The following is a 26378-nucleotide window of genomic DNA, read 5'->3' as shown; positions in this document are numbered from 1 at the left end:
AATAATGTTTTTACAGAAAACATGTAATTTTATGAGATTTTTTAGACTGCATATTGATTGGCGGGTTTGTCCGTGTGTGAGTGTTTGTGTGTGAGTTGTAGTGAACAGCAGCTTTTTACCATTTTTCTTTCACTTCACCCAAATTTGAGTCCAAAGCTGTTCAAGGGCTGTTTGTTTATCAAGGGAGCGTACCTTGACCAGCGTGAGGTAGTAGCCCGTGCCGAAGCGTTTCTTCAGGAACAGGGACGACCCGCAGCATCGCATCCTGCCATTAGCGATGATGGCGATGCGGTCGCCCAAGATGTCCGCCTCGTCCATGTGGTGCGTGGACAGGATGATGGTGCGGCCTGAGGAGACGGGGCGGAGGAGGAGGGGGTAGTTTTAGCCACTAATCGCCATGGCAACAAAACAGCACAGAACACGTGGGCAGGAATTAAAATCTTGATGGAGACCGGGGTTACCATGCAACAGGCTGGATTATTTTTAGCTCCTCTTCTTTTTGGGGAGAATTGAGAGGCATCAAACTGAGTGAGCAAAATCACATTATTAGCTTTGGAGTGGAAGCGTCGCCAATTTGAACGGATTGATGAAATATTTGGTGTAAAAATTAGTTCAGTAATTTAACCAAGAAACAAATAGGGAAAATGTCTTTATTATTCCTCACAAATTGTATGGGAATAAAGATTACATTGAAAAATTTCAAGGATAAATTTCTAATCTTAGATAATAAAAAAAATCTAGGAAAAAAAAATATAATCACAAAAAAGATTAAAATTTCCAAGCATAATTGTAAGCCAACAAAATTGTAAAAAGAATATTCATATTTTGTTGACAAATAAAATGTTTTTAATTGTACAAAAATTCCTTTGTATTTTTTCAAGAACAGTTTTTTTTTTTTCCAAGTTGACCTGATTTCTATACAATGAAGCCTTTTATTTTTGTTGAAGTGCATCTTGACTTCATTTGAAAAACCACACGTGTGCCTCCCCCTCCTTCCCCCGTCCTCGGATTCCCGCCGTATGTGCTAATGAACACGTGTGGCAAACTACGACGTGATAGGAAATCCGCCACCTTTGCCATTGTGCTCACTGTGATGCCTCTCGAATCCAAAAAACCCATGTAGGAAAATATTTAAATATTAAATGAAAAATCGTAGAAGTGGAACGTGATTCAAATCACCCTGCTGCCTGATCAGAACAGACGCAAGCTTACGCTATGAAACACCCGACGGTACTTTTTTTTTTTTTACAGTTGCGAAGTTCAAAGGCCTGGGGCATTTGAGCTTCTGGCGGGCGTACCTTGTTTGTACTTGAGGAGCAGCTCCCAGATCCCCCTGCGGGCGTAGGGGTCGACCCCTGCCGTGGGCTCGTCTAAGATGACAACTTTTGATCCTCCGACAAACGCGATGGCCACCGACAGCTTCCTCTGCATGCCGCCTGGAAACATTCATCTGCATGTCGGTGGATGTATGCGAGAGCGTGTCAACAGCAAGTTTCCTTTCATAATAAGAAAGGTGGTCCGCCGTCACCTGCTGTGAGTTATTTCAGTCGGCGCTCGTCACGACACTTTCCATCAACCTCCAAAGTTAGATTTCAGCTCGTCTGGCACCCTAGTACTGATTTGATCCAATTCAACAACCTGCCACGTTCAAAACTAACTGAATTTGTGAATGTAATTATGTGAATGAACTTGATTTTAAATTAATTATTTTACTTATATTACGAAATATAACCGTGAGTTCCCTCTATGATATTTTGGTATTATTTACATTATTAACATGGTTTTATTCCAACTTCATACTCGTAAATTTAAGAGTGGGAAAATGCTGCTGGTTTGGTTAGCAACACACCTGACAGGTTCTTGGCCAGGTCTCGTCTCTTGTGCGGCAGACCGACATCCCGGATCATCTGCTCCATCTCGGCGTCCACCTCGGCGCGACTCAGTCCCTTCAAACGGCCGTAGAAGTAGATGTGCTCCTCGACCGTCAGCCTGCCGATGGAAAATAGCAAAACAGTCTCCAAATAAAGCTGTAAAGTATGATAGAAATGAAGTAGTAAACAAATGTGACAAGGAATTTTTCCAGGGGAAGGTTATAATATTGTGCAAAAACCTTTAATATTGTGCCAATGATGAAGTTAAATATAATAGTCTTTTTTAAAACAGAAATTAATAATAAAATAATAAAATAATACAGTTTTTCCAATCAGACATGCAAAAATTTTGCACTGGTTCAGAATCTGCCCTTGCATCTGATTTTCATAATATGATAAAACTAGCTTATAACATGCAATATCATAATATATTTAGTAATATTTATGAATTAAAAGTTATGTTCAGCAATAGGTTGATATTTTTCTGAATGGTCAGAACAATAATATACAATGCATGATAAAAATCTATGTTGCGTAAGCTTTTCGATATTAAAGTTAAAACAAAAAATTTAAAAACTGAGTTGCTAGAAAAAAAGTAGATGTATTTTTTTAAATCAGCATCAAAAATATATTTAAGCAGATATAACGCCCTCTCTGATTAAAATTTGCTGTTGATCAGAGTAATTGTAATCGAGTACAGTTGCAATATTAGAGAAAAAAAGCCTTCTGAATTATAAAAAAAAAATGTCTACCCTCATCTTTACCATGCAAAAAAAAAAAAAAGGAATAGGGTTTGCTCTTACTCGTCAAAGAGGACGTTATGCTGGGGGCACATGCCCAAGTGCCGGCGGGCGCCATCGATGTCGGTGCAAATATCGGAGCCGTTGATGAGTGCCGTGCCCGACGTGGGCGGGAACAGGCCCGTCAGAATTGACCTGCACGGAAAGACGCGTTTAGCACTGGAGAAAAGAAACGCCAGGCCTCGTTTTTCTTTTCAGGAATCCCCCCCCCCCACATATGCATATTAGTAATTTGTGGTACACTGAGAAAGAAAAATCAGTTCAATTTTTATTTGAGGGAGGCGTTAATTTGCTGCATGCATCATCACAAAAAATAAACACCTTCTTCAAATAAAGGGCCTTAATTTTGCCATTAGAAAAAATGGGTAGGAACGGCAATAACTTCCGTTTAATACAATTATTCTGTTTGATGTGCAACACAAAAAGCTGAAAATGTAATTATGTTCCTCTACTCATGACATCTATAAAATAAATACCTCTCTCAAATAAGAGGTCTTCTGTTCCTCAGTCAGGAAGAAAATATTGACATTAACAATTACATCACTCCAATCGACACAGAAGCCCGATTACACTCCGCGTGATCTAAAAAAAAAAATAAACGCCTCCTTCAAATAAGCTTTCCCTTTCCCCAATCAGAAAATTCTCGTAGACTTGCATGGTGGTGGTTTTCCCAGCTCCGTTGTGGCCCAGGAAGGAGGTAATATGGTTTTCGTAGAAGTCGACGCTCAGCCCGTCCACAGCCAGCTTATTTCCTGTTTTGTAGATTTTGACCAGGTTGCGTACCGACACGCCGACTTTTAGATTGGGGTCCGATTTCTCCAGATATTCTTAAAACGAGACAGAAGAATGAGATGGATTAAAATATTAGGTACCATATTTTCTGCACTATAAGGCGCACCGGATTATAAGGCGCACCTTCAATGAATGGCCCATTTTAAAACTTTGTCCATATATAAGATATAAACATTTGGCCCGCGGGCCGGACTTTGGACACGCCTGATTGAGTGGCTCAATATTGGTCCATATATAAGGCGCACCTGATTATAAGGCGCACTGTCGGCTTTTGAGAAAATTTGAGGTTTTTAGGTGCACCTTATAGTGCGGAAAATACGGTAAATACAGTGTAAACTATTATCACCAAAAAAAAAATCTTTTTCATGATTATTATGAGAGCCAAGTCGGCATAAGGTGAGGGAAAATTGTCCTTTCCTAAGACGCAAGTCTTTTTGTGGCAAAATTACCCAATGGAAAAGGCTAATTGTATGCAGTTGAGGACCCAAAACAGGCCAGAATGTTAATTGGAACAAAAGTGCCATCATCCCTTGACGCAACAAGGAAGGCACTAATGTTAGTCACCTGCACATCTTCAAATGTGTGTGTGGTCAGTTGTTACCGTTGTGCAAGGAGCTGGTGGCGTCCTTTTGCAGATCAGGTGCAGAGGGGCTGCCACACCAGTAAGAAGCCGTGAACGGGAAGTACCAAGGCCTGGGGATTCCGTACTGGCCTTGGTTGAAATAAACAAAAAAAACTCGTGACTGGAAATTCAATGGCGACATGTCTAAACATGAAGTCATCTACCTGGGAAGACACTTTCGATGTACCAAGTGAGCGTCCAGTAGAGGGCGGCGTCAAATAGCATCATGCCGATGGACACGGCGAAAGTGTAGCGCTCGCCCTCCTCGGGACTCCGGCCCACGTTGGACCACTGGATACCGACGCCTTGCACCTCATATTTGGAGAAGCTCTCGCAGCCAAAACCGAATGCCACGCAGGACAATAAACTCTGAGGGGAAACAGAAAGCCGGCGCGTGTGTGACTGTTTACAGGCGGCAACGCACACAGGTACATAGTTTGTTTGATGCCGTGTCGCATTGTGGAACACCCATAAAAAAAATATGCTTTTGCATAGCCATTCAAAACAAATCATAAATCCTACACGGAGGGGGAAATTGCCAGTGACGCTTTTGCCCATGAAACATTAGCCGCTACCGCCTATCGCTCTGCATCATCGTGTTGCTTGCCAGCTGCCGCCTCACGCCTCATTTGCTTGCAACATTTGTGCTCCGGAAGAAACATTTCCTGCGGCTTCCGAAGCAAACCGTCACCGATTCCGACTGCGCTTGGGCGAGCGGCTTCAATGGCTCGTCGTTGCGGCTGTTATACCCTTAACCCTCTTTTTATGTTTGTTTCTTTGGTTGTTGTCAAGTACGACAGAAGAGTTAAGGCCCAGTGGTGTCAAACTCTGGCCCGTGGGGCAAGTTTGGCCCTCAGTGTAATTCTATTTGGCCCGCGAGGACAAATTGTGTATCAACTTTATGTGTCAATACAAAAATTGCAAATTGTCTTGTTACAAGCAATTTTTCATTTTATTACCATTTATCAACAGTTTTTTACTAGTCTCTGATTTCAAAACTAGTTATCAGTTTGTTGTGTAGCCTATACTGAATAGAATATGAAATGTTCAAACATTTATTTGGGCTGACAGTCAAAATGGCCCTCTGATGGAGATTTTGACTACGATGCCGCCCGCGACAAAAATGAGATTGACACCCTTGGGTTAAGCGGTACAACGGATTATCTCTTGGGAACATACCAAAAACCGACCCTAAATGAATCCCCCAACAACAAACATTGCAAAAGAAGTAATCAATATTTATCCCTATTAACTTCTAAATAACCTTAACCCTAGTGAGACTGAAGTAGACTCAGGACAGTCCAAGTTTGACCCAGAAAGCAATCCGATCTTTCGAATGTAGCCATTTTACTTTAAAGCAACCCGAGGCGTTCTGAATAATTGGGTAGAAGTTTCCATATGAAATTGCGAGGAAGATGCATAGAGGGTATTCTTGGACATGAAAGGATTCCTACCTCAGTTGGAAGAACAACAAATGCAAATATGCCTGGAGCTCAGGTTTGGCACACAGACGCCATCTGGTCGTCGCAATTTAGGTGGGAAAAAAAAAAAATCCACCCCGATTAAAGTCTTCATTATCAGGGACAATGTAAGGGGAGAGTGTGCATCCCTTGACACGGTGTAATATCTACCACACTCGAGGAGAGAAGAAAAACCTCCGGCCTGATAAAGTGCAGGCATGATCTGGATAGCAGCGCGGTCAGGGAAACATTGCTTATGCTAATTAGCGGGCTAAAAGGCTATCCGTCTTGGAGAACCAGGGGAGAAAATAAGATCTCAGCACTTTTGGGTACTATAAGGGATTTGGTGTTAAGTGAGTAGGAGAGTTTTTGCTAAAGGCTAATGGTGAGGAAGTTAAGCTCCCCTTGTATGCTGCCACTAATAGCAATTAAAAGCTAATCAAGCTTGATTAATGACTGAATTGAGCAGTGGAAACCTTAATGCTAACCCCGAGCATATTTCTTCTCTACGGAATTCTACAGCGAATAAAAACCTAACATTGACCTCAAAATTTAACCAGAAATGCAAAGACCAATCTGTAAACCTACCTAAACATAAAACCACAAATACTAACCTTGAATCCTAAAATGTAACCCTTAACCAAAAACTCTTAACTCCAGTCTACGGTCTGTGAAACCAACAACCCCAACACCAAACCATGACCTCCAACACAAATCTCCAAGGCCTCAACCCAAAAATGGAAGAGTAACATAGAACCCTAAACTTGCTTAATCTAAAAATTTGAATCATAACTATGGTAATTTACCATCACCTCTAACTTCAAAACCTATCCTATGAAAACCTTAACCCGAATTTGACCAACCAGACCAATCATGTTTTCCAATCTGGAAACGAGTCCATCCATCCAAATGTTTTTCTCAAATGACCGAGGATTCAACCTAGGAAGTCCTAGGTAGCCCTACTCCAGATGAAGGATGAAAGCTACGTCAGGTGCCAATAAAAAATATTACTGGCTGTCAACACTGATTGCTGCTATTCAATTGACTTATGAGCAAAACGTCCACGTGAGTTGTTGAAACGGGCAGGGAAGGAAAGACGCCTGCACTGACAATCTCTCTCCCTAGCGACAGTAAAGATTGGCAAAGTCATACGTCTTTGCCGGCGGAAAGGACATCTTAAGGACAAATGATGGCGGCACTGTCATAAAGGTCACAGAAGAAAGACTGAAAGTTGATCAATGGTTCATCGTACACGACGGGCCCCGTGGGATGGCCGAGAGTAACTTTAAAGCTTTTATCCGAGTGACAATCAACGATTTTGCTTTTTCTGTCTCAAACATGTTTTTTTCCATGCGCAAATCCATCAGGAACAAGCGACATCACTCAGGAGGGTCTTACCGCCGCAACCTTGGGTCCGAAACCTAGGACATCCCTCCAGGCGTAGCAAAGGATGTGAGGTAGGTAGAGGACAAAGTAGATGAGGCCGCCGCACGCTGCCGCCAAGTTGGCCTTGGAGAAGAAGACGCTGATGAAGAAGCACTGGGTGACGGTGGCCAGGCAGAACACCAACAGGAAGACAAAGATGAGGCTGGGGTCGCTGTACTGCAACACTTTGCCATACTGAGGAACAAAGAAAGAATTGCCAGACGTGATCATGGTGAACATGAGGGACCGTCTGGTTCATCAAAATGAGTTCATTCAAAGGACGAACCCCGTGCCTGATTTTTGAGATTTGTAAGAGAGAAAACTGGCATGATTACAAAGACTGAATCAAACCTGTAGGACGCTTGTCATTTTTTTTGAAGCATGGTCAAAGGGGTCAATTATATTTCCATAAATTGCTGGAAAAGAAAGAATTGGATTATGAAGGTATGATTCAAATTTGGAAGGATTACCTTGGCATGATCACGACTGGAAAACCCCACGGGAACAGAGACCACTGTGTAGCCTTTAGCAATCCCATTTGTCTGTCAGGCTAATTACAAAATGCATTCATTTTCTCTCACTCTGTCCCAGAATGACTCTAAAATGAGGCATTGGCTCCTCCTGGATTCATTTTAAAATCAGCGGGATCACCTTGAGTATAAGAGCAAGGAGCAGCGAGCTGATGGCCAACGGCAGCGCGCTGGACACGGCCCAACTCAGCCTATAGATGGCGCTTCTCAGGCCCATCATCCTCACCGTCTCCTTCAGTCTGGCTTCTTTCTCGCCCACAATACTTTTAACCACCATTGCCACCGAGTAGATCCAAGCCAGTGTCATGTATAAAGGCAGCGAACGCACCAGAGCCTGAAGGAACCTGAAGGGGGCCACACCAAGACCAGAGGTCAAGCTGGAGGTTGACTTGCGAGTAATGCGGTGTTGTTCCTAACGTCGGGATGCAGAGTCGTCTTTCCGGTGGTTCCATAAGTCCTTCAATGTTTTTGATAGCATTGTGGAGGATACGGATACGTAGACTTGTGGTTCAAAATAACACAAAACAAGCCAAGTTTAACTTCCGTGAATTTTTCGGATAGACCCAAAGACTGTCGGTTGTTTAGTTACTCAGCGATAAAATTTACCTTGCTCCCGATTTTACATTTAGACTTCGGTGACCAAAGAGCACTTTGTGAAATGGAGGCAAGTCATCTATTTTTGTATCCTTCCTGTTTCGTTAACACACACAAATGACACATTTCGAACATTTTCTCCGTTATCATCTCACTTCAAATGAAGCCATCACACACACCCCCCGTCACAGCTTCTTGTTACACCGAGCGACGACACCCTCGTCTCTAACCAACACCGACCGAAAAATATAAGCACTTAAAAAATGACGACAGGACAGGTTGTTGTCCCACCTAATCCAAAAGCACCCTTAAGATAATGACTACTTAACTCGCCATTATTATTAATGCACTGAACCGGGCTGTGAAAGGATAATTTAGAGCCCGTCATTTGAATAGGCATTGCTCCTCCAAGGCACTCAGCTAACTGAATTTATTGTTATTAATGTTTGCACATTACGTCGACGGGAGGGAATTGCATCGCGCCCAGCTGTTCAAATATCCGTTTTTATTTACCAGACACATTTCACAATTACCTAGCAAAATAATTGATTAGCCTGACGCCAACTAACAATCATCTTTGAATCATTAACAATGCTTCCCGCAACACAAGGATGGGCTCTACTTTGAACGGGACATAATGACGCTGTCGCCGTGAGCGTTTTGCGCGTCCGTCTTGGCTTTTATTACTCGGAGTGCCGACACCGAGGCCACTGTTGCTGTACTAACACCGCGCGGTGAAATAGTGGCGAACGACCCGCTGGCCTTCAGATAATCAACTCTAATTGCAATCACGAACGCATGCGGCGCCAAATATCCATGACTCTAATTGCATAACAGGAAGCCTGTTTGAACGCAAAGGTGATGCAACTGTGGGAAATAACAAACGCCACTGCTGTGATCTTAATTTCAATAAATTGCACTTTGGGGTTGCAAGAGAGAAATGGATCATTGGTGGAAAAAATAATCATGGGTAATTATTTGACCCCACAGCCCAATGATTGGTGATTAGCAAGGGTATGCCCAAAACACAACAAAACACAAGCCGTGACCCGACAGACCAAAGTTATTTGGAATCCGATCTGATTTGCCTCGTTTCCACTGACCTTGACCATGACACTAAGTAGGGCGCACGGAACGGCGAGCAGAAGCACGTTCTCGGCGAACCTCGTCAGCCAAAAGGCGCTGTTGCGCACGCCGACCGCTCGCAGAACCTCCTTGAGCCGAAGCTCTTTCTCCAGAACCAGACTTTTGATGATCATGCACGTGGTGTACATAAAAGCCAGCACCAGGAACATCGGGAGGATCCCGCCGATAGCTTGGATGAAGCTGCAAGAAATTTTTTAACAAGTGCATCGAGAAGTGGGCGTAGCACACGTGATAATATCCCGTGTTGGAGAAGAAGAATAAATTGCTCTGCAGACGGCTGTTATTTACAAGGTAAGACTGATCTAACCTTCATAAACTCAATCAAAGCCATTTGCAAGTTAGCTCATGTTAGCCGGCTGCCGTGAGTGACTCGATGCTGTTACAACAGCAATAAGGCCGTTCATAATGCCAGCAAAATGCCAGGTCAATATCTTCGGCTCCTGCCTATATAACAAAGAGCTCCCTTGTCTTTATTAGACAGTGACTGAGATGTCAAAGCTACTCCGATAAAAATGATTTAGTTCAGTAGGCGGATAAAACGCCACTATCTTATCACGACAAGAGATGTAACAAATTAAATTAATACCTCAATACCTTCCTCTCCAAAAATCCTCATGCACTCAACTGGGAAATTAGAAAAGGATGATGCCCCGATGCTAATTTCTCAGATTGACGATTCACAAAATAGTTTCCCACGTCTGAAATCGGCCATTTTGTTTCGAAACACACATTTTGCACGAATTCTGGAGTTTGTATTTCAATAACATTCGACACGAGAATTCATCGAAACGAGCCTGAATGGGAACACCAGTTTCCCTGTGCAAAGCAAAATTGGCTTGGTGTCAAATTTAACCAATCAGCGACCCGCGGGCCACAAGCGGCCCACAACCAACCGTCGAGTGGCCCGAGACTGTGGTTCAGCCTGCCTATTAAATTGCATTTAAAAGATGCAGAGAGTAGCTTAGTTCGCAGGTGTATGATACCATGAATGCAACACATTGCTGATGGTGTTTGGAGGTGTGGCTAGTAATGCTAAAAACAAAAAAAAAAACATCCGTTTCAACTTTGAAATGTAAAAGTACATCTTTTTTCATGGCTTGAAATTGTCAGCTGTTTAGTGGGAACCTACTGTGCATGGCCCAGCTAGATTCTTGATTTAAAAATTTGACGTTAATGTTGAAAAAGTTTGGGAACCCACGTACTAAAGTTTTTTTTTTTTTGGCACCACTTTCCTTGACAAAGAGCCTTTGTAGGGATTCGACTTTAAGCAGTTACCATATCACATATGCAAAAATTGCCTTTTGGAGCTCGAAAAGTTGAATCCTCAGTGAAGCAAAAGCCGTTTCTAAAGGCAAGGCGAGAGAAGCCACGCGAATGCTAATGCCAGAATCGTCTCTGGAACAGCTGACGGCTTTCCGATTGCGTTAACTCCTTCCGCGGCGATTCCTCGCCGGGCTCAGCCATGTGCGGGGTGCGTCCGACACCGACAACCTTGCCACCAGATGCGCTTGAATTATGCATGGGAGGTTCGATCAAAAGGTGCTTAAGTAACAGAACTCTCATTACATTGGCGGTCTGACCTAAATTTAGGGCCGCTGTGTAAATCAAGAACTAAATGTAACGCCAGTTCTCGACGACTTCCAATTCATAAGGAAATATACTGGATAACCTATTAAATTAAATTCATAATATTATTTTAATTAATAACTATTTTAACTGACTTCAAGTAACTATATAAGTCAATATTAAAAACACCAGTTTAATGTTTCAACTGTAGTTCATGTTATTCAATGGCTCATGTTATTCATTGATAAAAATTCAAAAAAGAATTTCACAGTCAAATTATATCCTGTTTGTATCGAACCAAATGTTCATTTGATCAAACGTGTCCTACAAAACTATTATTTTGCTTACATTTTTAAGAATCCGAATAAACCAAAAACTATTTAACATATTTCAGTTTTTTTAGCTCAACGGTGAGACCACCTAAAAACACTTATAGTGATGTAATCTGAAATAATTATAATTAATCCACTATTATTTCATTCAGAGCAGCATACACAGAAAGTGTTATTTCATTCTTCAACCTGAATTTGATCCTACCTTTAATACAGTTCAAACGAATGCCAAACTTTTCCCGTGTGGTAAAATGCTGGCTCGGCAAATAAATGTAGACATGAATGCATAGTTTACACGCTGATGGCACTTCCCCCCCCCCGTAATATTAATCACCGAAGGAAAAAAAACATTAATCTAACACAGCTAGCCCAGCATGTAATGGAGAGCATCTTTAGATGTGAAAATGTTTCAAGCCTATTGATGGAGATTGCAGCCTCGGGATCCAAACGAGAGATGCCTGTGATTCCTGAACGTGAGGTGATGCGGGGGCCACTGATAAAAGACGTGTTTATGTGCTATCAGGCCCCACGGGGGTCAACATTTATCCCGCGACATCATCACAGGCCTGGCCGTGTGGCGGCTCAATGGGGAAAACAGCGGGAGCTAATACACTTTGGTTATCTCCAGTGCAAAATGTCACCATGGGGTGTGTGTGTGTGTGTGTGTGTGTGTGTGTGTGTGTGTGTGTGTGTGTTGACCTCTGATTGGAAGAACAAACAATCTCAAAACAGTCTAACATCAATTTGCACTCTTCTATAATATGATCTTGTTTTACATTATTTGATTGATTTTTTTCTATCAATATCACGAAGACTTTCCATAACAACCCAGGCTAAATTCCCCACATGCAAAGATCCTAAAAATATTGAGATGCACCACTTGATCACTTGAGGACCGTTGCTTTTGTGACTGAACTATCAGCTTCAAAACAAATTGGCAAATTCCGTTTTTGCTTTCCAGGCATGTGTTCTTCTCGAGCTGTACTTTTGAAGGACACCTGGAAATGTGGAAACTGGATCATTTGTGTAGCTCTGATCCGCCAGCCTATGTCGCCGCGAGTTCCATTTTTAATTTGGGAATTATCCCATCAAAAACAATGCAAACAAGCAGCTGTTTAAATACGTCAAGGAGAGCTTTCAGTTCTTGCCATCCGTTTGACAAAAGAGTGTGTGGATGAAATAATTAGCGTCACAGTTCTTTGCCATCTCTCTGTTTCAGCGCATCTTCCTTTGTCTCATTCCTCTTTCAATTATTCATGAATGAAATAGCAATTTTCAAGGGTTAATAATTTATCGGATTGCCCGCGTGGCGGCACGGGCGAGGGAGTAAATGGTGTTGGGACTGAGGGTATTGCAGTGCTTTATGGCTTCCATTTATCTTCTGTAATTATTAATCGGTCCTCTCGGGAAGATGGAACGCTGCGACCGGCGGGGCTGGCGAATGTCCGATTTGCGACGGTTTCGAATGTAAAAAAGCCCAATCGAAATGAAACGCAAATCAAAAATTCCTCTGTGATTAGACCAATTGAGCCCATCTGTCAAGTGGTCCAACTTTGTTAGTTATAAGATCAACTCTCTTGCCCCTGAAAACTAATATGACCCTGAAATAACCAATTTTGTGACATTTTGTGGGTTTCTGAGACCATTTATAAACACGCCCATCGATTTTGCATACGACTGAAAAAGTAATAGCCACTTTGGGAACAAAAATATGGAATCGTTAAACATCAACTAATGAATTTATAAATGGCCGTTTCCAACCGAGAATTCAGACTTGGTTGGGTCAGTTCTTGTGTGCGATGAGTCATCATCAATGCGTTATAATTAAACACCCAAACAAAGTCGTCAAATTCATCCTAGCTACCCAAACACCATCTAAAGATCACTTGATTGAAAACTCTCGGCGTTGTAAAGCACATAATACTCTGAAATTAGATTGCTAATCTCCAGAAATGGCAGTCCCGGTGGAGCTGAATTTTCTGTGTTCTGCTGTACGGTATTGTTAAATCTCCCCTGTAATTATCTCTGGGCTTTTTGCTTTATTAGCGGAGAGCATAATGTTGTGATGATGGCAGTCGCAAGATTTTCTCCAGCGATACGCCGCTTACACGATGAAACGCGATTACAGCCGGGCTGTGTTATGTACACCGAGCGGTTTGGCTGCTGGGAATCCAATGCCGACCTGGATAAATAATTCAGCATCCATCAGCTATTAGGGTATTTCCTGTGGTTTGTCTAAAATCGATAGTTTGGACTGACTGCATTCTTGGTCCCTTGCAAGCTTGATTAAATGCATTTTATTTTTTTTGTGGGGGAGGCGGAGGGTTTGTTTTGTTAAATTGATGACTCGCATAGATGGCGGTTATTCATTTAGACAAACACAATCGAATCCAGAAGTTTTTCTCAAGGGACTCTTGGTAACTCACGTAGAGATTTTCAAATATCAGGGAAAGAAAATAGGGGAAAAAACTGCAATGATTGATTGCTCACAATTAGGGAAAGCAAAAGTCTGTTCAAACGCTGTTGCTAACAAAAACAGCAGCACCAATCGGATCACGTCAACAGCTGAAGTGTGGAGATGCTTTTGAAACAAGTTACAGGGGAGGAAATAAGTATTTGATCCACCACGGATTCTTCCTTGCAAGATTTCACCTTGTGGAGTCTCAACGATCATGAAAATGATTAAAAACTACACAGGATGAACCGGTTAATAATCTCAAAGGCAGCTGCGGGACCACAGTGGTCAAGAAAACATTTTAATACACTGAGACGCAAAATTCTTCTGCTCAAGAAGAACCATACCTAGGCCTGCCTCAAGTTTATGAATGACCATATTGAAATTGATCTCCAAAATTGATCTATTTGGCCGCAACTGAACTTGTTTGGGGAAAGAAATCAAGCGTGACCTTGAAAGAAATATGAAACAATACTGTGTACCATGAGTCAAAAAGGACCATGACTCAAATCATTCTACAGTACGTATCAAACAAAATTATTTTACTCATCAAAACAAATTTGTACTCACGTGTCATCCACATAGCAAGGGTAGGGAATTTGCTGAGCGAAAACACCGAGGGGTTGACTGCCGGACGTTTGCGTTCGCACGATGCCGTGCTCGATCATGTCCTGCACGTAGGCGAATCCTCCCCGTATATAGCGCAGGTCGTTAAAAGAGTTGTCTCGAGCCCCCGGAGACCATGACCTTATTAAAAGCAGACACATTGTCATCTGTGCCGGCAAAGGCCAAGTCATTGTCAAGTGTGGCCGTTTTAGACACCAACAAAAAAAAGTGACACTCACATCTTTTAGGTGATAACATGATGACTTTGAAAATAAATTAAAAAAAAAAATCCAGACCTTTTCAAAAGTACTGGAACAAAAACAGCGGTGACCGTTAAAAAGTGTGGTTCGTTACATACCGTTCTTTTTTTTTGTTGCTAAGCTCCACTTCCTCGATGTCCATGCGGATCGTGTAACGTATGTGAGGAGGGACTCGGCTGGCGTTGGGTGGCAGGTTGACAAAAACGACGCCGGCCCAGTAATTGTCAGTCATGAGGAGTTCCAATGCTTTACCCACCAGCTGGTCTTCATTGGAAGTGGCTTCAAATTTGTTCAAATCCAAACACTGTCACAGAAATGAAATTCTCAACTTTCCTAAAATACCCCCAAAAACTCCGAAACCCTAACTTTATCTGAGAACATGACTCCACGAGAAGCAGTAATCAACAAACCTGGCTTTGAATTGTGTGTGAAAATCATCTTTCCACACGTTTGATCACACTGAGTCGAGAAAATGGGCTCTCGCCGCAAACTGTGGCGCAGATCGATAAATCAACCGCTAGCGTGTGCTTGTGCTGTATTTGACGTCATTAAAACTTGGCAAACAGTGAGGCCTCTCACGAAACAGAAATGAGTGGAAAAAAATCCATTTCGTGCGCTGAATAAACAGAAAAAATATCTCTAACATAAAAGCCACAAAATGGTTACGCACACCAAGGACCTTGGATAGAAACTGGAGAATCTCCGTGGTGGTGTTGTAAAGATCCCGCCAGTCGTGGGGCGGCGGCCCATCGGGTCGATCCGCCGGGGGTCCGTCATAGAGGAAATTGGCGAGCAGAGTGGCGGTCCAGCCGCTGCCGTTAAGACGTTGGTCCAGGGCGGCGGCAAAGACTGGATTGGTCAGCAAAGTCTGACAACACAAAATAGATGGCTGAGGACATAATCACATCTTGAATGGTTCCTAAGTCTGTGTCAAACATTAAGTTAGGGTTAAGTTTGGTAGCATAGCTACCAAAAAGCCGATTCAGATATCATCTGAAGGGGAAACAGGTTCCTGACCCGTGTTCACCCTACTGGCTTTTTAGTGCCTCTGTTTACGGCCTTTCTTTTCCACTGCGGTCCTCAGACGTACTCGTCATCTGCGGTAATTGGTCCATCAAAACTAAAACACATCTGCAACCTTGAACGACCTCCACAAGTGATGACGTAACGCCTTACGAGCCGGTGGCCCGGGAGCATGAGGATGCGGCGGCGGCGGTGAAAAAAGCAGAGCGCCGGCGCTGGCGGAGAAAATGAAGACAAAGGAGGAATGCGAGCCCATTTGTGTAAAGGTTAGGGCTAGGGTAATGAATACCGTGGCTATGTGGAGCTCCCGATGTCTGCTTCCCTCCAACTGCCTATAAGCTCATTTGGAGTGACACTAGAGTAATGTCAGTGTCAAGGAAATACTGCAAGAGAGAGAGAGGAGGAGGGAGGGAAGGAGATAGAGGTGGAGGCAAAGTGTCCATGTCCTCTACTTCTATAGATAATCCCTTCTGCCAGGATGAAAATTATCCCGTACTTATCCATAATTACTTCCATCCCTGGGTTCCCATACTGAACAGGAGACTTGAAAACCGTACGCTCTCCCCTGCCATGTGTACACATCATGAGTCATTCTTTTTCCGCCAAAGGTTGAACTTCAAATGTCAGCATTCTTTGCTCACTCTTGTCTGGTTTCTGACTATTGATGGATCTGCAAATTCCCCGTTTGGAACTTGTTGGTTTTGTCCAAGGAATCACCATTATAACCAAGAAGCCACTCGAGGACCACTGCTTTGGTGGAATATTATTTTATTTTGCACCGAAGGGGGATCAGGCTATTTATTTATCTATTGTGGGACTCTCAGCTTCATTTGACATAATTTGGATGGGTAAATGATTTACAAAATTAGCTGGAAAATAAATCAAGTCTAAATAAGAAACCGATTTTATTTTTAAAAATGTTACAATTATTTTTTCCATTTTTTGTGGACCACCTGCAATATCGCCGCGGACCACCCGTTGACTATCCCTGTGCTAGAAGAATGAGACAAAAGGTTTCCAGCGCGTCAGAATCACGTGCTAAACAATACCATGTGTCAAACGGCTAGCTAATGGTGTTGGATTGAGTCTCAGTCATTTGTCTCTCGACACAACATGCTCAAGTGTCAAACATAAGACAGAAAAGCTCACTCAAAGTTTCCTTGCTAGAACTTGTTGATTGATTAACAAGAGGCAGCGTCACAATAAATCAACCTTACCCGTATTACGCTGACTTGCTGGCTGCTCTGAAAGAAGTCCCAAACACGTGGACCCAGTTCATCCCAAGCGTCGGCCATTTCTTTTAGCATCGCCAAGGCGTGGAAGGTGCTGTTAGCCTAAATAACACAAAGAGAAGCCGATCAAAACTCGGCCGCATCGAACACGTCGTTCAGCACCAGTGTCTTGTTTACCTCTTTCACGATGAGTCGTGTCGCCGGGCTATCGGGTGTAAAAAGGATTTTTCCTCGGAAAAAGAGCTTGAAGGAGCTCCAGATGTAACGGGTTCCCTCAAGAGTGTCAACGAGGGTTTGACAAAAAGAACCTACAGAAGCCAAGATGATAAAAGACGATTCGTGCTTACAAACAATATAGACATATAAGACCAGGCATTAAATACAAAGTTTCTATGAGTCACCACTAAATACTGTCCAAGGAATATTTCTCCACTAGAGTCCACATATTTAAAAAAAAGTTTTTATCTCCGTGCGAGTAGCAGTGTCATTATTAATTCAAATGCGCTGCCTATGTGAATAGCGTCAGGTTGGGAATGCCGCAAGCGGGTTAAGTGAGGACCAGCTGCATTCCTTTCCAGCTAGCATGTAGCCTGACAAGCTAAACAATCTCACAAGCTCCTGAAAAGGATGCAATCTCGCTTTATAAGTCAACAACATCACAAGTGTACATCCACCCCTAAGGTACAACAATCTCCATTTTCTTACATCCTTTACATCTTATTTTCCTTTTGGATTTTTTTCCCGCCATGGCCCCTGAGGCGAGATGTTAGCAGTCATTTTCAGCGCAATTAAATGTGAGCACTCCTGCCCGCTCGCCGCCTCTCACAGGTGCTGCTGGGAGGTCGGCGCGAGAGGAGAGCTAATGGCCGCCCTCTACTCGGACCCTGGCCAGCTGTTCCCATCAAAGGCGGCAACAGATGCCACTTTGTGTAATGGTGGCCCACCAAGATGAGTTTCTAATCATTAGCTGGCAATGGCAATACGTGATCTATTTTTAGACGAGGTACTACTGCAGAGCTTTTTTTGATCCGGTCATAATCTGCTTTAAAAAAAAAAAAAAAATCGAAGGCATTACGACAGCGGTTGAAGTCGGACTGAAATGTTGCGCAATGCCTTGGTGAGCCCTTTTACACTTCCAAAACAATTGTAATTGGCCATTTACAGACACGGCCGCGGCACATTCCCAGGATTCATTTAAGTGCAAGAAAATGCCAAAACAGCCATTAGCGTGCTAACAGACACGTTAGTGCTTATTTTGTCTGGATGACATGGTGTTTGTGCTCATTTGTGCTGGCACCGGCACGCTCGTTGCTCTTTGCCGTGCAACTTTTTATTTCCCAGGGAACATTGGTGTCTTATTATAATCTAATCGTGCGACGCTTCTTCCTCATGAGAAGCTTTAATGAAACGTCCGACGATCTAATTCTCCGGGATCTTATAGAATTAAATTGGCCGACCAGAAAGCCGGCGGCACGTTCAACGTTAGGGGCATGAACGTGAAGAAGTGAAAACAGAAAGCGCCCTTGATATACGCTTCGCACCCTCAGGCCTTGGCTGTGCTGCCCGAGGCCGTTTTTACGCCACGGCTATTACCTCACAAAAAGTCGCCATTCTGTTTGTTGCCATTTTTCACAGGGCGAAAAACCTCATTGGCCGATAGGGAACGGTTTGCTTCTCACTCCAAATTTTAAAAACTAGCAAACATGGTTGTATTCAGTCTGAGAGAGACAACAACTGAGTGCTAAATGAAAATAACCGAGCGTAGCCAAGAAGTATTATCCAAGGGTCTCCAGAAGACACAACACACATCCTTACAAGTAAACAGACTCATGTTAGCTAAACAACCTCACAAGTATAAATACTTGGAAAAAAAAAAAACGTCGCAATTGAAAAGTGGAATAATACATTCCGCCTCTCTTGGGTGACACAGCTCTGGCACGGTCAGGCGAAGATGTGGCTACATTATCAAATATTGCGAAGGGGGGGACTCACTGGATGTGTTGCGCTGACTGGAGATTGACTGCTTGCTAACCGCTCGTCTGAGCGACGGGGAGCCCAGGGTCACGTTGCTGGAATTGGAGTCAAGCTGCTTTCCGCACAGAAGCATATTGACGCTGCCAATCATGTCCCTCTGGAAATTCAGCGAACCTGCGAGGCTCACGGAGTTCTGCAAACGGCTCACCTGGTTTAAAAGAAGAAGAAAAAAAAAATCATTTGATCATATAAATAAAAGATCTCAGACCTGAGTGGAATACTAACCTCCTGGAGAATTGGGAGGGCATTTGCCGTGGTTCTCGTGAGTAGTGTCGTCACGTCGACGGCGTCTAAATCCAAAGCTGACGGCAGCTGGAGGAATATTATATCGATCGGAATTATGGATCTTCGTTTAATTCACGCAGAGCATCAAGTAAATATTTGATAACTGGTCTTATTCATGGCGGCTCAGGTTAATAATACATCGTGGTGAAATTGGGGATTTTATATTCATGGAGTAGGATGGTCAAAAATCTTCCGGGTATATGTTGGTACAAGAAAAGTCCTTCAAGGAAAGTATTTCAAAGGTAAAACAAATTGAAAATACATATAAGTCTGCATCCTTACAAGCCAACAACATCCAGTAAACATTCTAACAACTTTCCAATAAATAAAGTAGACGTTCTTAGAAGTTTGCACGCTCATAAGTAAACAACACTACAAGTTGCGGTGGGGAAACCTTTTGGCTGCTAAGCCCACCTTGTAATTGTAAAAACCTCTAAGGAAGGAGAGTGTTTAAAAAAAAAAGCAGCCTGGATGATAACCCAAGTCTGCACGGTGGCGGCAGACCTCGGCCATTCACCAACTCACTGATAAACCCGCACCCATTGTCCTTTCATTCACGACGTTGTTGTTGTTATCGCCGTCATTCCGCATGTGAACCTCTAAGTGCAATGACCTGATGTTCCATTTGCTGACGGCACCCGGAACGTTTTTTTCCTGTGCCCTATTTTGTCCGAAGCTTTTCTTTTACTGCGCCTGTGGGCTGGAATTGTTCAAATAATCTCCCCGACAAACTTCCTCGCCTTATCACTTATTTATTGGATTTGCTGGGCCATATATTTCCCCTCCAAGATAAACTCAAAAGAAAAAGTGTGGGGCTTGCATAATCCCAGCAGGGGCTCTGGGATTTAAAAAGAATTCAAGAGAACATCGGTTCTAATAAATATTTCCGGTGATGGCATGTATTTTAATAACATCATGGGGAGACATAGAGGTGCGTGGGAAAATGAAGCAAGGAACAAAAAGCTCCAAAATGTAATATACTGCAAGCAATGCATCATGTACAGTACACAGCACTAAGGCAGTTTTAGTGCTTTGACCTTTTGGTAATATTAACAGTTGTTAACATTTGTACATGACAGTTAACTGTAACTTAATAATACGAGGTTGGTCCTGCTGGTGATTTCTTACTGGAAGAAAAAAATTGTCTCCTAAGGCTAGCTGCAACCTATCCTCTAAGATTTTTATCCGTTATGTATGATAATTTGAAATCCTGGTTGATTGGTTGATGATTTGTGGGCCTCATAAAATGATGTGGCGGGTTGGATTTGGCCCACGGGCCTGAGTTTGCAAACCTAACCTCATTTGCCTATGCATAAACTGAAACCTGAACCCAGGGGTGCCCATTATGTCGATTGGGGATCGACCGGTCAATCCCCAAGGGAGTTTGGGTCGATCCACATGGCATTCACTCAATCACTGCCAGCCCTCTTGATTTTATTCTATTGCAAGAACGGTCTGCTGGCTGCAGTATAAACAAAAAAGACCTGCCTATCATCCGTCATGAAATTTGTCAAACTTCCATCGTAACAAACCATTTGAGCTAAAGCAATCTCAGGAAAGACATTTTTATGAAAATTTCTTTCGAGCAAATCATAAGAAGGCTGACCTGAGCCAAGACTTTGCTGAAGTCCAGATTCTGCAGGAGCACTCGCTGGCTGTCGCTGAGCTGCTGAGGGTCCAGGGAGCAGCTGGCATTCCGGAAGGCCTCCTTGTCCAACGGACTTTGAAACTGGATATACTGGTCCAGATCTTTTCCGTCACACAGAAAGTTACTAAGGTGACCAGGCACAGGGATCAAGATCTTGTGTTTGGAAAAGGGAATTTCCAGGTTGTTTTTAATTCGGATGCTATTAAGCGGGTTCTGCTGTATTTCTGCTCAGTTTTTACGGTCATACGCACCAAGTTGACAGAAATATTGGCTGCCATGAAACTCTCGACCACCGGAAGCGGCAAGGACAAATTCTCAGTCAAGAAAGCCGAGAACGTTTCGTTGTCTCTCAGAATAGTCGTCAGTTGAACTGGTTGTCCTTGAACAGAAAGAACAAAAATAGTTGGGAAAAGTTCTACAAAAAGAAAAAATCCAGCAGAATTTGTGAAAAGTCAAACACAAATATGTGTGTGTGTGTGTGGGGGGGGGGGTCACTGGGTTTTTCGTTCCATCCAAAACTTTTCCACGGTGCCCCACTTGTCGTTCTTGCTAACGACCTTTTTGTAGTCTCACCTCAGACGACGTCTTCCATTAATTATGCTCCTGCTTGGATCTTTGATGGATTTAATCTTGTATATTACAAGCCGGTGACCCCCGAAATGCAAATGTCCCCCCCACCAGTTGTTTGTCGTACGGCGGTGGCACGCCTCCCCTGCTTGCCTATTTGCAAATTAGATAGCGTGGGGGGGAGGGGTAAGGGGGGCAAAAATCTGAATAGCGTCGCGCCAAATGGGCCTAATGCAAAGCAGCAACTTATCAAGACAAATGATCTGTCAGTCTGCATGCAAAATGGCGTCGTAAATAATCACGCCTCGTTGTTTTTGAGGGATAAAGGAGAATGGCAAATCCTCAGAGGTGTCATCTGAACAACAGCGATACTTTTCCTTGGTGGCAAATACTTGACAAAGACATAAGAGGCGGAATTGTGGCGATTTTCTACGACGCTATTGATGATCTCGCTCGCGTAGCACTTGACATTCAAAAAAGCTCCCACCGTTCTCAGCGTCAGCCGGCGACATGACCGCGGCCAATCGGGCGACGTCGTCAGCCAGTCGTTGGGCGTTGCCGAGGATGGATTTGTTAAGCAGGAGGCTTTGCAGCTCAATCAGCCCCCTTGAAATTCTGAGCAGACCAGGTCATCATGTGAGCATGACTAGATGCTTTTACGGCTCGTAAAAGCGTGTTGTGTGTGTGTTTTCTTTTTTATTTGGCCTACAGTGAGTTGTCAAAGTTGTTGACCTGTCCCGGCGCCTCCCCTGGCGTCGGATGACTCAGGCAGGGATTGTCCATGTTGCACGCCAGACCTTGAATCCAAGGAATCAGCCCGGCCGACGGCATGGCTTTATTCGGATAGTGGCCTAGAGAAACAGAACCCTTGTTTTCAAACCTAGTAGACAATGCAAAACCCAATCAGAGGAGGAGCTTCGACATACATTGGCCTTTGTGGGTCGGCTCGTTGGTGAAGCGTACCGCCACCAGAATGAAGAAGAGGAACAGAGGCCAAAGAATTTCCACAACCAAGCGGACCTGCGGAAAAGGCTCAGACGGTCATCTTCACATAGAACAGGGTGAGAAATCCTGACCCTAACCTAAATCCTAACCCTACCCTAAATCCTGAACCTACCCTAAATCCTGATCCTAACCTAAATCCTCACCCTAACCTAAATCTGGACCCTAACCTAAATCCTGACCCTAACCTAAATCTTGATCCTAACCTAAATCCTATACCTTGTCCTAACCCTCCCATAACTGACTTCCACATCGACACCAAGAATTGTAACCCAGGTTTTGCCCAGACCACAACCAGAACCTAATCCCCAACCCTCAATGTCAATCCCTAACCATAAACCAAAAGATTCCAATCTTCATGTGATACCGTTACACCCTCCCCCTCCTCGAGACTTTGCAGAGTGGCCTCAAATCATAATTCCAAAGAAACACATTTTTACAACATGCCAATATGAGTGGATTTTTTTTTGCGACATGCAGACCACAATCTTTCCACCTTGGCGGAAGCCTGTCACGCTCCACCGAGCGCCTTTCTAGTTCACTGATTTACAGATGAGGCATCCTACTAGATACAAGAAAATTGCAAAAGAAATAGCAGGCGGGGGGGAATTATATGGACTTCCTCAATGTCTCCGGGAATGTGCCAGTGGACACCCGTGCCTTTGTGAATAGATAATCTCCTCCTTAGAAATTATGTGAAAGAGCGGACCATAAAATCAGCGCCGTGCCCGTTATAAAATGTTAAAATGCTTGGCGAGGCATTCATATAATTGGTCATTAACCTCTACAAGCCCTCCGCAAGCACTGTTGTCCTTGCCAACTCCCACTGGTTTCATCTAATAGTCGTTTTTCATGTTGACGTCGCACAAATACCCTACATTCCACGCACAAAAACTCACAACTTTCCCATCCCGAAGAATAAGCGGCGTATTTCTTTCTCCGTTTCCCCGTGATACAAAGTTGTAAAAACGCAATTTAATTTTGCCTCAAGTTATTCTGACAAAATAAGGAAATTAATGAAAGCTGGTCCTGGCGACGATGCCTTTTGTTCTACGGGCGCGCCGCTGCGTTCGGGTATCTTACGAAACGAGTAGACCGTTGCGACTCCCGCTGACTGCCGAAGTTACAAAAGAAAAATCAGAACACTCAAAGAAGCCGCCACATCCCTTTTGTCGCAAACAATGACCCTGACAATTTGCTCTGGAATACACGTTGTTATCTCCCGGCGGTGCGTGACCTCTTCTCCAATTGTGGTGATGATAAAGCGGCAATAAAATTCTTAATGTAACGTCAGGTGATCATGTGACTAGTGCATAGTGCACATGTGTCATGTTTTATCTAAAAGCTCTCAGAGGACTATATTGTCATATTTTGTTACCAAATATCTGAAGTGCCTTTTTTCCAAATTGATGTTATTCACCTCTCCAAAATAATCCAGTCAATTAATCGAATTGCCAAATGAGAATTTCCATTTCATTCAAAGTTTCAGAGAACCACAAAGAGACTGCGCCCTTCAAACCAAACACCAGACTTTTTTCGAACTACAATGTGGACTTTGTGACATGGTGCCCACACGGACGAGGTGTCCCAAAATGAAAGGTGACACTTTGAATTGCTCGGCATTAAGGTGAGATTGCTCTAGTTCTCAGCGGGGCGGCTTCGGAGGCGGATCCCTCGACTCCCGCCGTTGCAAACGCAGTGCAACGACCATGTCTGTCCTCATGGTTGAATTTGGAAAAATAAAACTAAGAGGGTGCGGGGGTACCTTTTGTCTCTTCCGGAGAGTGAAGTTCTTCCACAGGAGCAGAGCGAACTGCGTCAGGAGACCCATTACACCTTATCCCGGCAATATCCTGCCAACACGTCTCTATGGCAACCGGTCCACTTAATAAGCCCTGCAGGGGATAAAACCCAGAGTCTGGTTTTTAATACAGACCAGCGCCGCATCTTGGGCTGGGGGGCTCGGGGGTTGCCACTAATCATTCACTTCCTCCGGCTTTTGGGGCTTACGGTGCAGCACCTGCGCCGGGAATGATTATTATCACCTACGTTGAGCAAAACGGGAGCTTCCAAATTGCATCGTGCTTATGAGAGCCTTAATTAAACACCTCGTTTGACTTGTAATGCCGCAGATGCTACAAAATATATTTGATGTCGTTTGTTTTAACAAAATATCAGAAGTGCATCTGAGTTTAGTACTGTTGCTTGCAGCAGGAAAATATTTCAATAATATACGGTACGGTAAGTACGATTAAATCAATACGTTGTGTTTATTTTTTACCCCCCATTGGTTCTAGTACCAAATAACCAAACAATGTGAAGCGTCTCTGAGTTGGGGAAGTTTCTTTCTCTCGAGTAAAAAAAAAGTTGAGGGTTATATGGAACCTTTTTTATATTTTAAATGTAACATTATTTCGTCCCATTTTTTTTAACCAAACTTTTTTGACATGCTTTTGGTAAATGAAGCTTCACACGAGTGTTATAAACCTTTTCTACGACATCATCGTTTATATCAGATAGTATTTTGTTCACAGGTCAAAGGTTACTTCATAAGGCAGTGAACAGTTTGCGGAGTGTGGACGCAAGGTGAAGCCGGTGGGGATGAGTGGTTTTTTTTTTTCCTTTGGCCCACGGCGAGTGGGCCACCGCTTAACGCTCCATTTCCTCTTCCTGCAGTTTCTTCCCCTTGGTGCGTTTCCATTATTTACAGCAAAGCCGGCCAATGTTTTATTTACCGTCATTTAGCCTCGTGACACTCTTCGTTCCCAAATGGGCAAATTAGCGCTCGGCTAGCCTACAGCGCGAACGGCTTTCGTATTGTTCTCGTGCTGTCTGCGCACATGTTTTTCTATCCGCCAGGGGACTCAAGTGATGAGGGAAAACAGGACTGTGTGTGACTTGCATTGTAGTTGCCTTGAAAAACATGACACTTATAATACTGACTGAATAAATTGCCGTTCACTTTTACCAAATGAAAATAATATATATATACGTATATATATATATATATATATATATATATATATATATATATATATATAGAGAGAGAGAGAGAGAGAGAGAGAGAGAGAGAGAGAGAGAGAGACAGGATTTTTGAGTTTTCCTAAGCTGTAAGCCGTAATCAGCAATATTAAAATAATAAAAGGCTTGCAATATTTCAGTTGATTTGTAATGAATCCAGAATGTATGACATTTTTGTTTTTTTAATTGCATTACAGAAAATAAAGAACTTTATCATAATATTCAAATTTTCTGAGACAGTCCTGTGTATATATATATATATATATATATATATATATATATATATACAGCTGTGTATATATATATATATATATATATATATATATATATATATACACAATACAGTACATACTGTATATTTCAAATTGTCTACTATCCATCAGTAGATAACAGAACAACTTATACTCCCTGGCCGTATAAATGATTAACAGGAAAGTGCTTGCCAGTTAAAGTTCACTTTGACAACAAACATGTGAAACAAGTTGGAAAACATGAGAGGAAATAAAAACCCGCATGTTTCTTTGAAATGTCTCGATATTAAGTAGGAATACCAACTCGCCAGCCGTCTGGGTGGTTTGAATGGCGCTTACCTTCAGCCGTTGGGCCGGCCAGACATCTCCAGACTTCTCTTTGCTTCTGTGCGGCTCTCTCACGGCCACCCCACCTGTATCGTGTCCTTTTACCTCCCCTCGTAAAGTATGCAAATGGCCTTGGGTGACGGGAGCCACGGCGATATGCGCACAGCTGGCCTCCAGGGTCTCCGTGGCAACAACAGGTGCTACTCTGCAAATTGTTAGTGTGTGTCAGGGTGAAATACTAGCGCGAACGCTAGGCAAACACCAGGTGTCCCGGCTGCACCAGCAATATTAACCATCATCACAGGTGACTTGAGGTCTCTGTGGCAATCACTGATGCCATTGGTGTTTTTTTTCAAGGCATAACATTTTGTATGTTAGCGCTGATGCTAGATAAGGCAGCTGTTCTAATATAGCGTATTCCATTCACAAGCTAACGGAAGCCAAGTTAAAATATAAACATTTCAAGGAAAAAGAATTTAAAGTCAAAGTAAATAATCAAAAAGTACTATAGTATTTATTATTTTTAGTA

The 26378-nt window shown here is 43.1% G+C and overlaps 1 protein-coding gene across 2 annotated transcripts in view; it reads right to left on the bottom strand.

Moving 5' to 3' along the window:
- LOC119129147 (phospholipid-transporting ATPase ABCA1-like) overlaps positions 1-26173 on the bottom strand; it is a 48838-nt gene extending 22665 nt beyond the window's left edge. Inside the window, exons 1-23 of one of the 2 annotated variants that reach the window (XM_037262223.1) lie at positions 25862-26173; positions 24016-24145; positions 22175-22268; positions 21958-22099; positions 21736-21863; positions 20933-21060; positions 20640-20834; positions 18974-19060; positions 18707-18896; positions 16892-17022; positions 16700-16816; positions 15130-15327; positions 14558-14763; positions 14164-14340; positions 9198-9420; positions 6944-7165; positions 4250-4454; positions 4065-4175; positions 3327-3498; positions 2675-2806; positions 1850-1989; positions 1299-1436; positions 193-347 (exon numbers count right to left, since the gene is read on the bottom strand). In XM_037262223.1, coding sequence (XP_037118118.1) covers positions 193-347; positions 1299-1436; positions 1850-1989; positions 2675-2806; positions 3327-3498; positions 4065-4175; positions 4250-4454; positions 6944-7165; positions 9198-9420; positions 14164-14340; positions 14558-14763; positions 15130-15327; positions 16700-16816; positions 16892-17022; positions 18707-18896; positions 18974-19060; positions 20640-20834; positions 20933-21060; positions 21736-21863; positions 21958-22099; positions 22175-22268; positions 24016-24081 — 3357 coding nt within the window. In that variant the 5' untranslated portion in view covers positions 24082-24145; positions 25862-26173. The remainder of the gene's footprint in view (positions 1-192; positions 348-1298; positions 1437-1849; positions 1990-2674; positions 2807-3326; positions 3499-4064; positions 4176-4249; positions 4455-6943; positions 7166-9197; positions 9421-14163; positions 14341-14557; positions 14764-15129; positions 15328-16699; positions 16817-16891; positions 17023-18706; positions 18897-18973; positions 19061-20639; positions 20835-20932; positions 21061-21735; positions 21864-21957; positions 22100-22174; positions 22269-24015; positions 24146-25861) is intronic. The other variant, XM_037262222.1, reaches the window with a different exon arrangement.
- Between the last annotated feature and the right edge of the window lie 205 nt (positions 26174-26378).

This window comes from Syngnathus acus, chromosome 10, assembly GCF_901709675.1.
Source record: "Syngnathus acus chromosome 10, fSynAcu1.2, whole genome shotgun sequence".
Taxonomy (NCBI): domain Eukaryota; kingdom Metazoa; phylum Chordata; class Actinopteri; order Syngnathiformes; family Syngnathidae; genus Syngnathus; species Syngnathus acus.
Note: the sequence above shows the minus strand (reverse complement) of the source record. Positions and strands in the feature narration are given on the sequence as shown.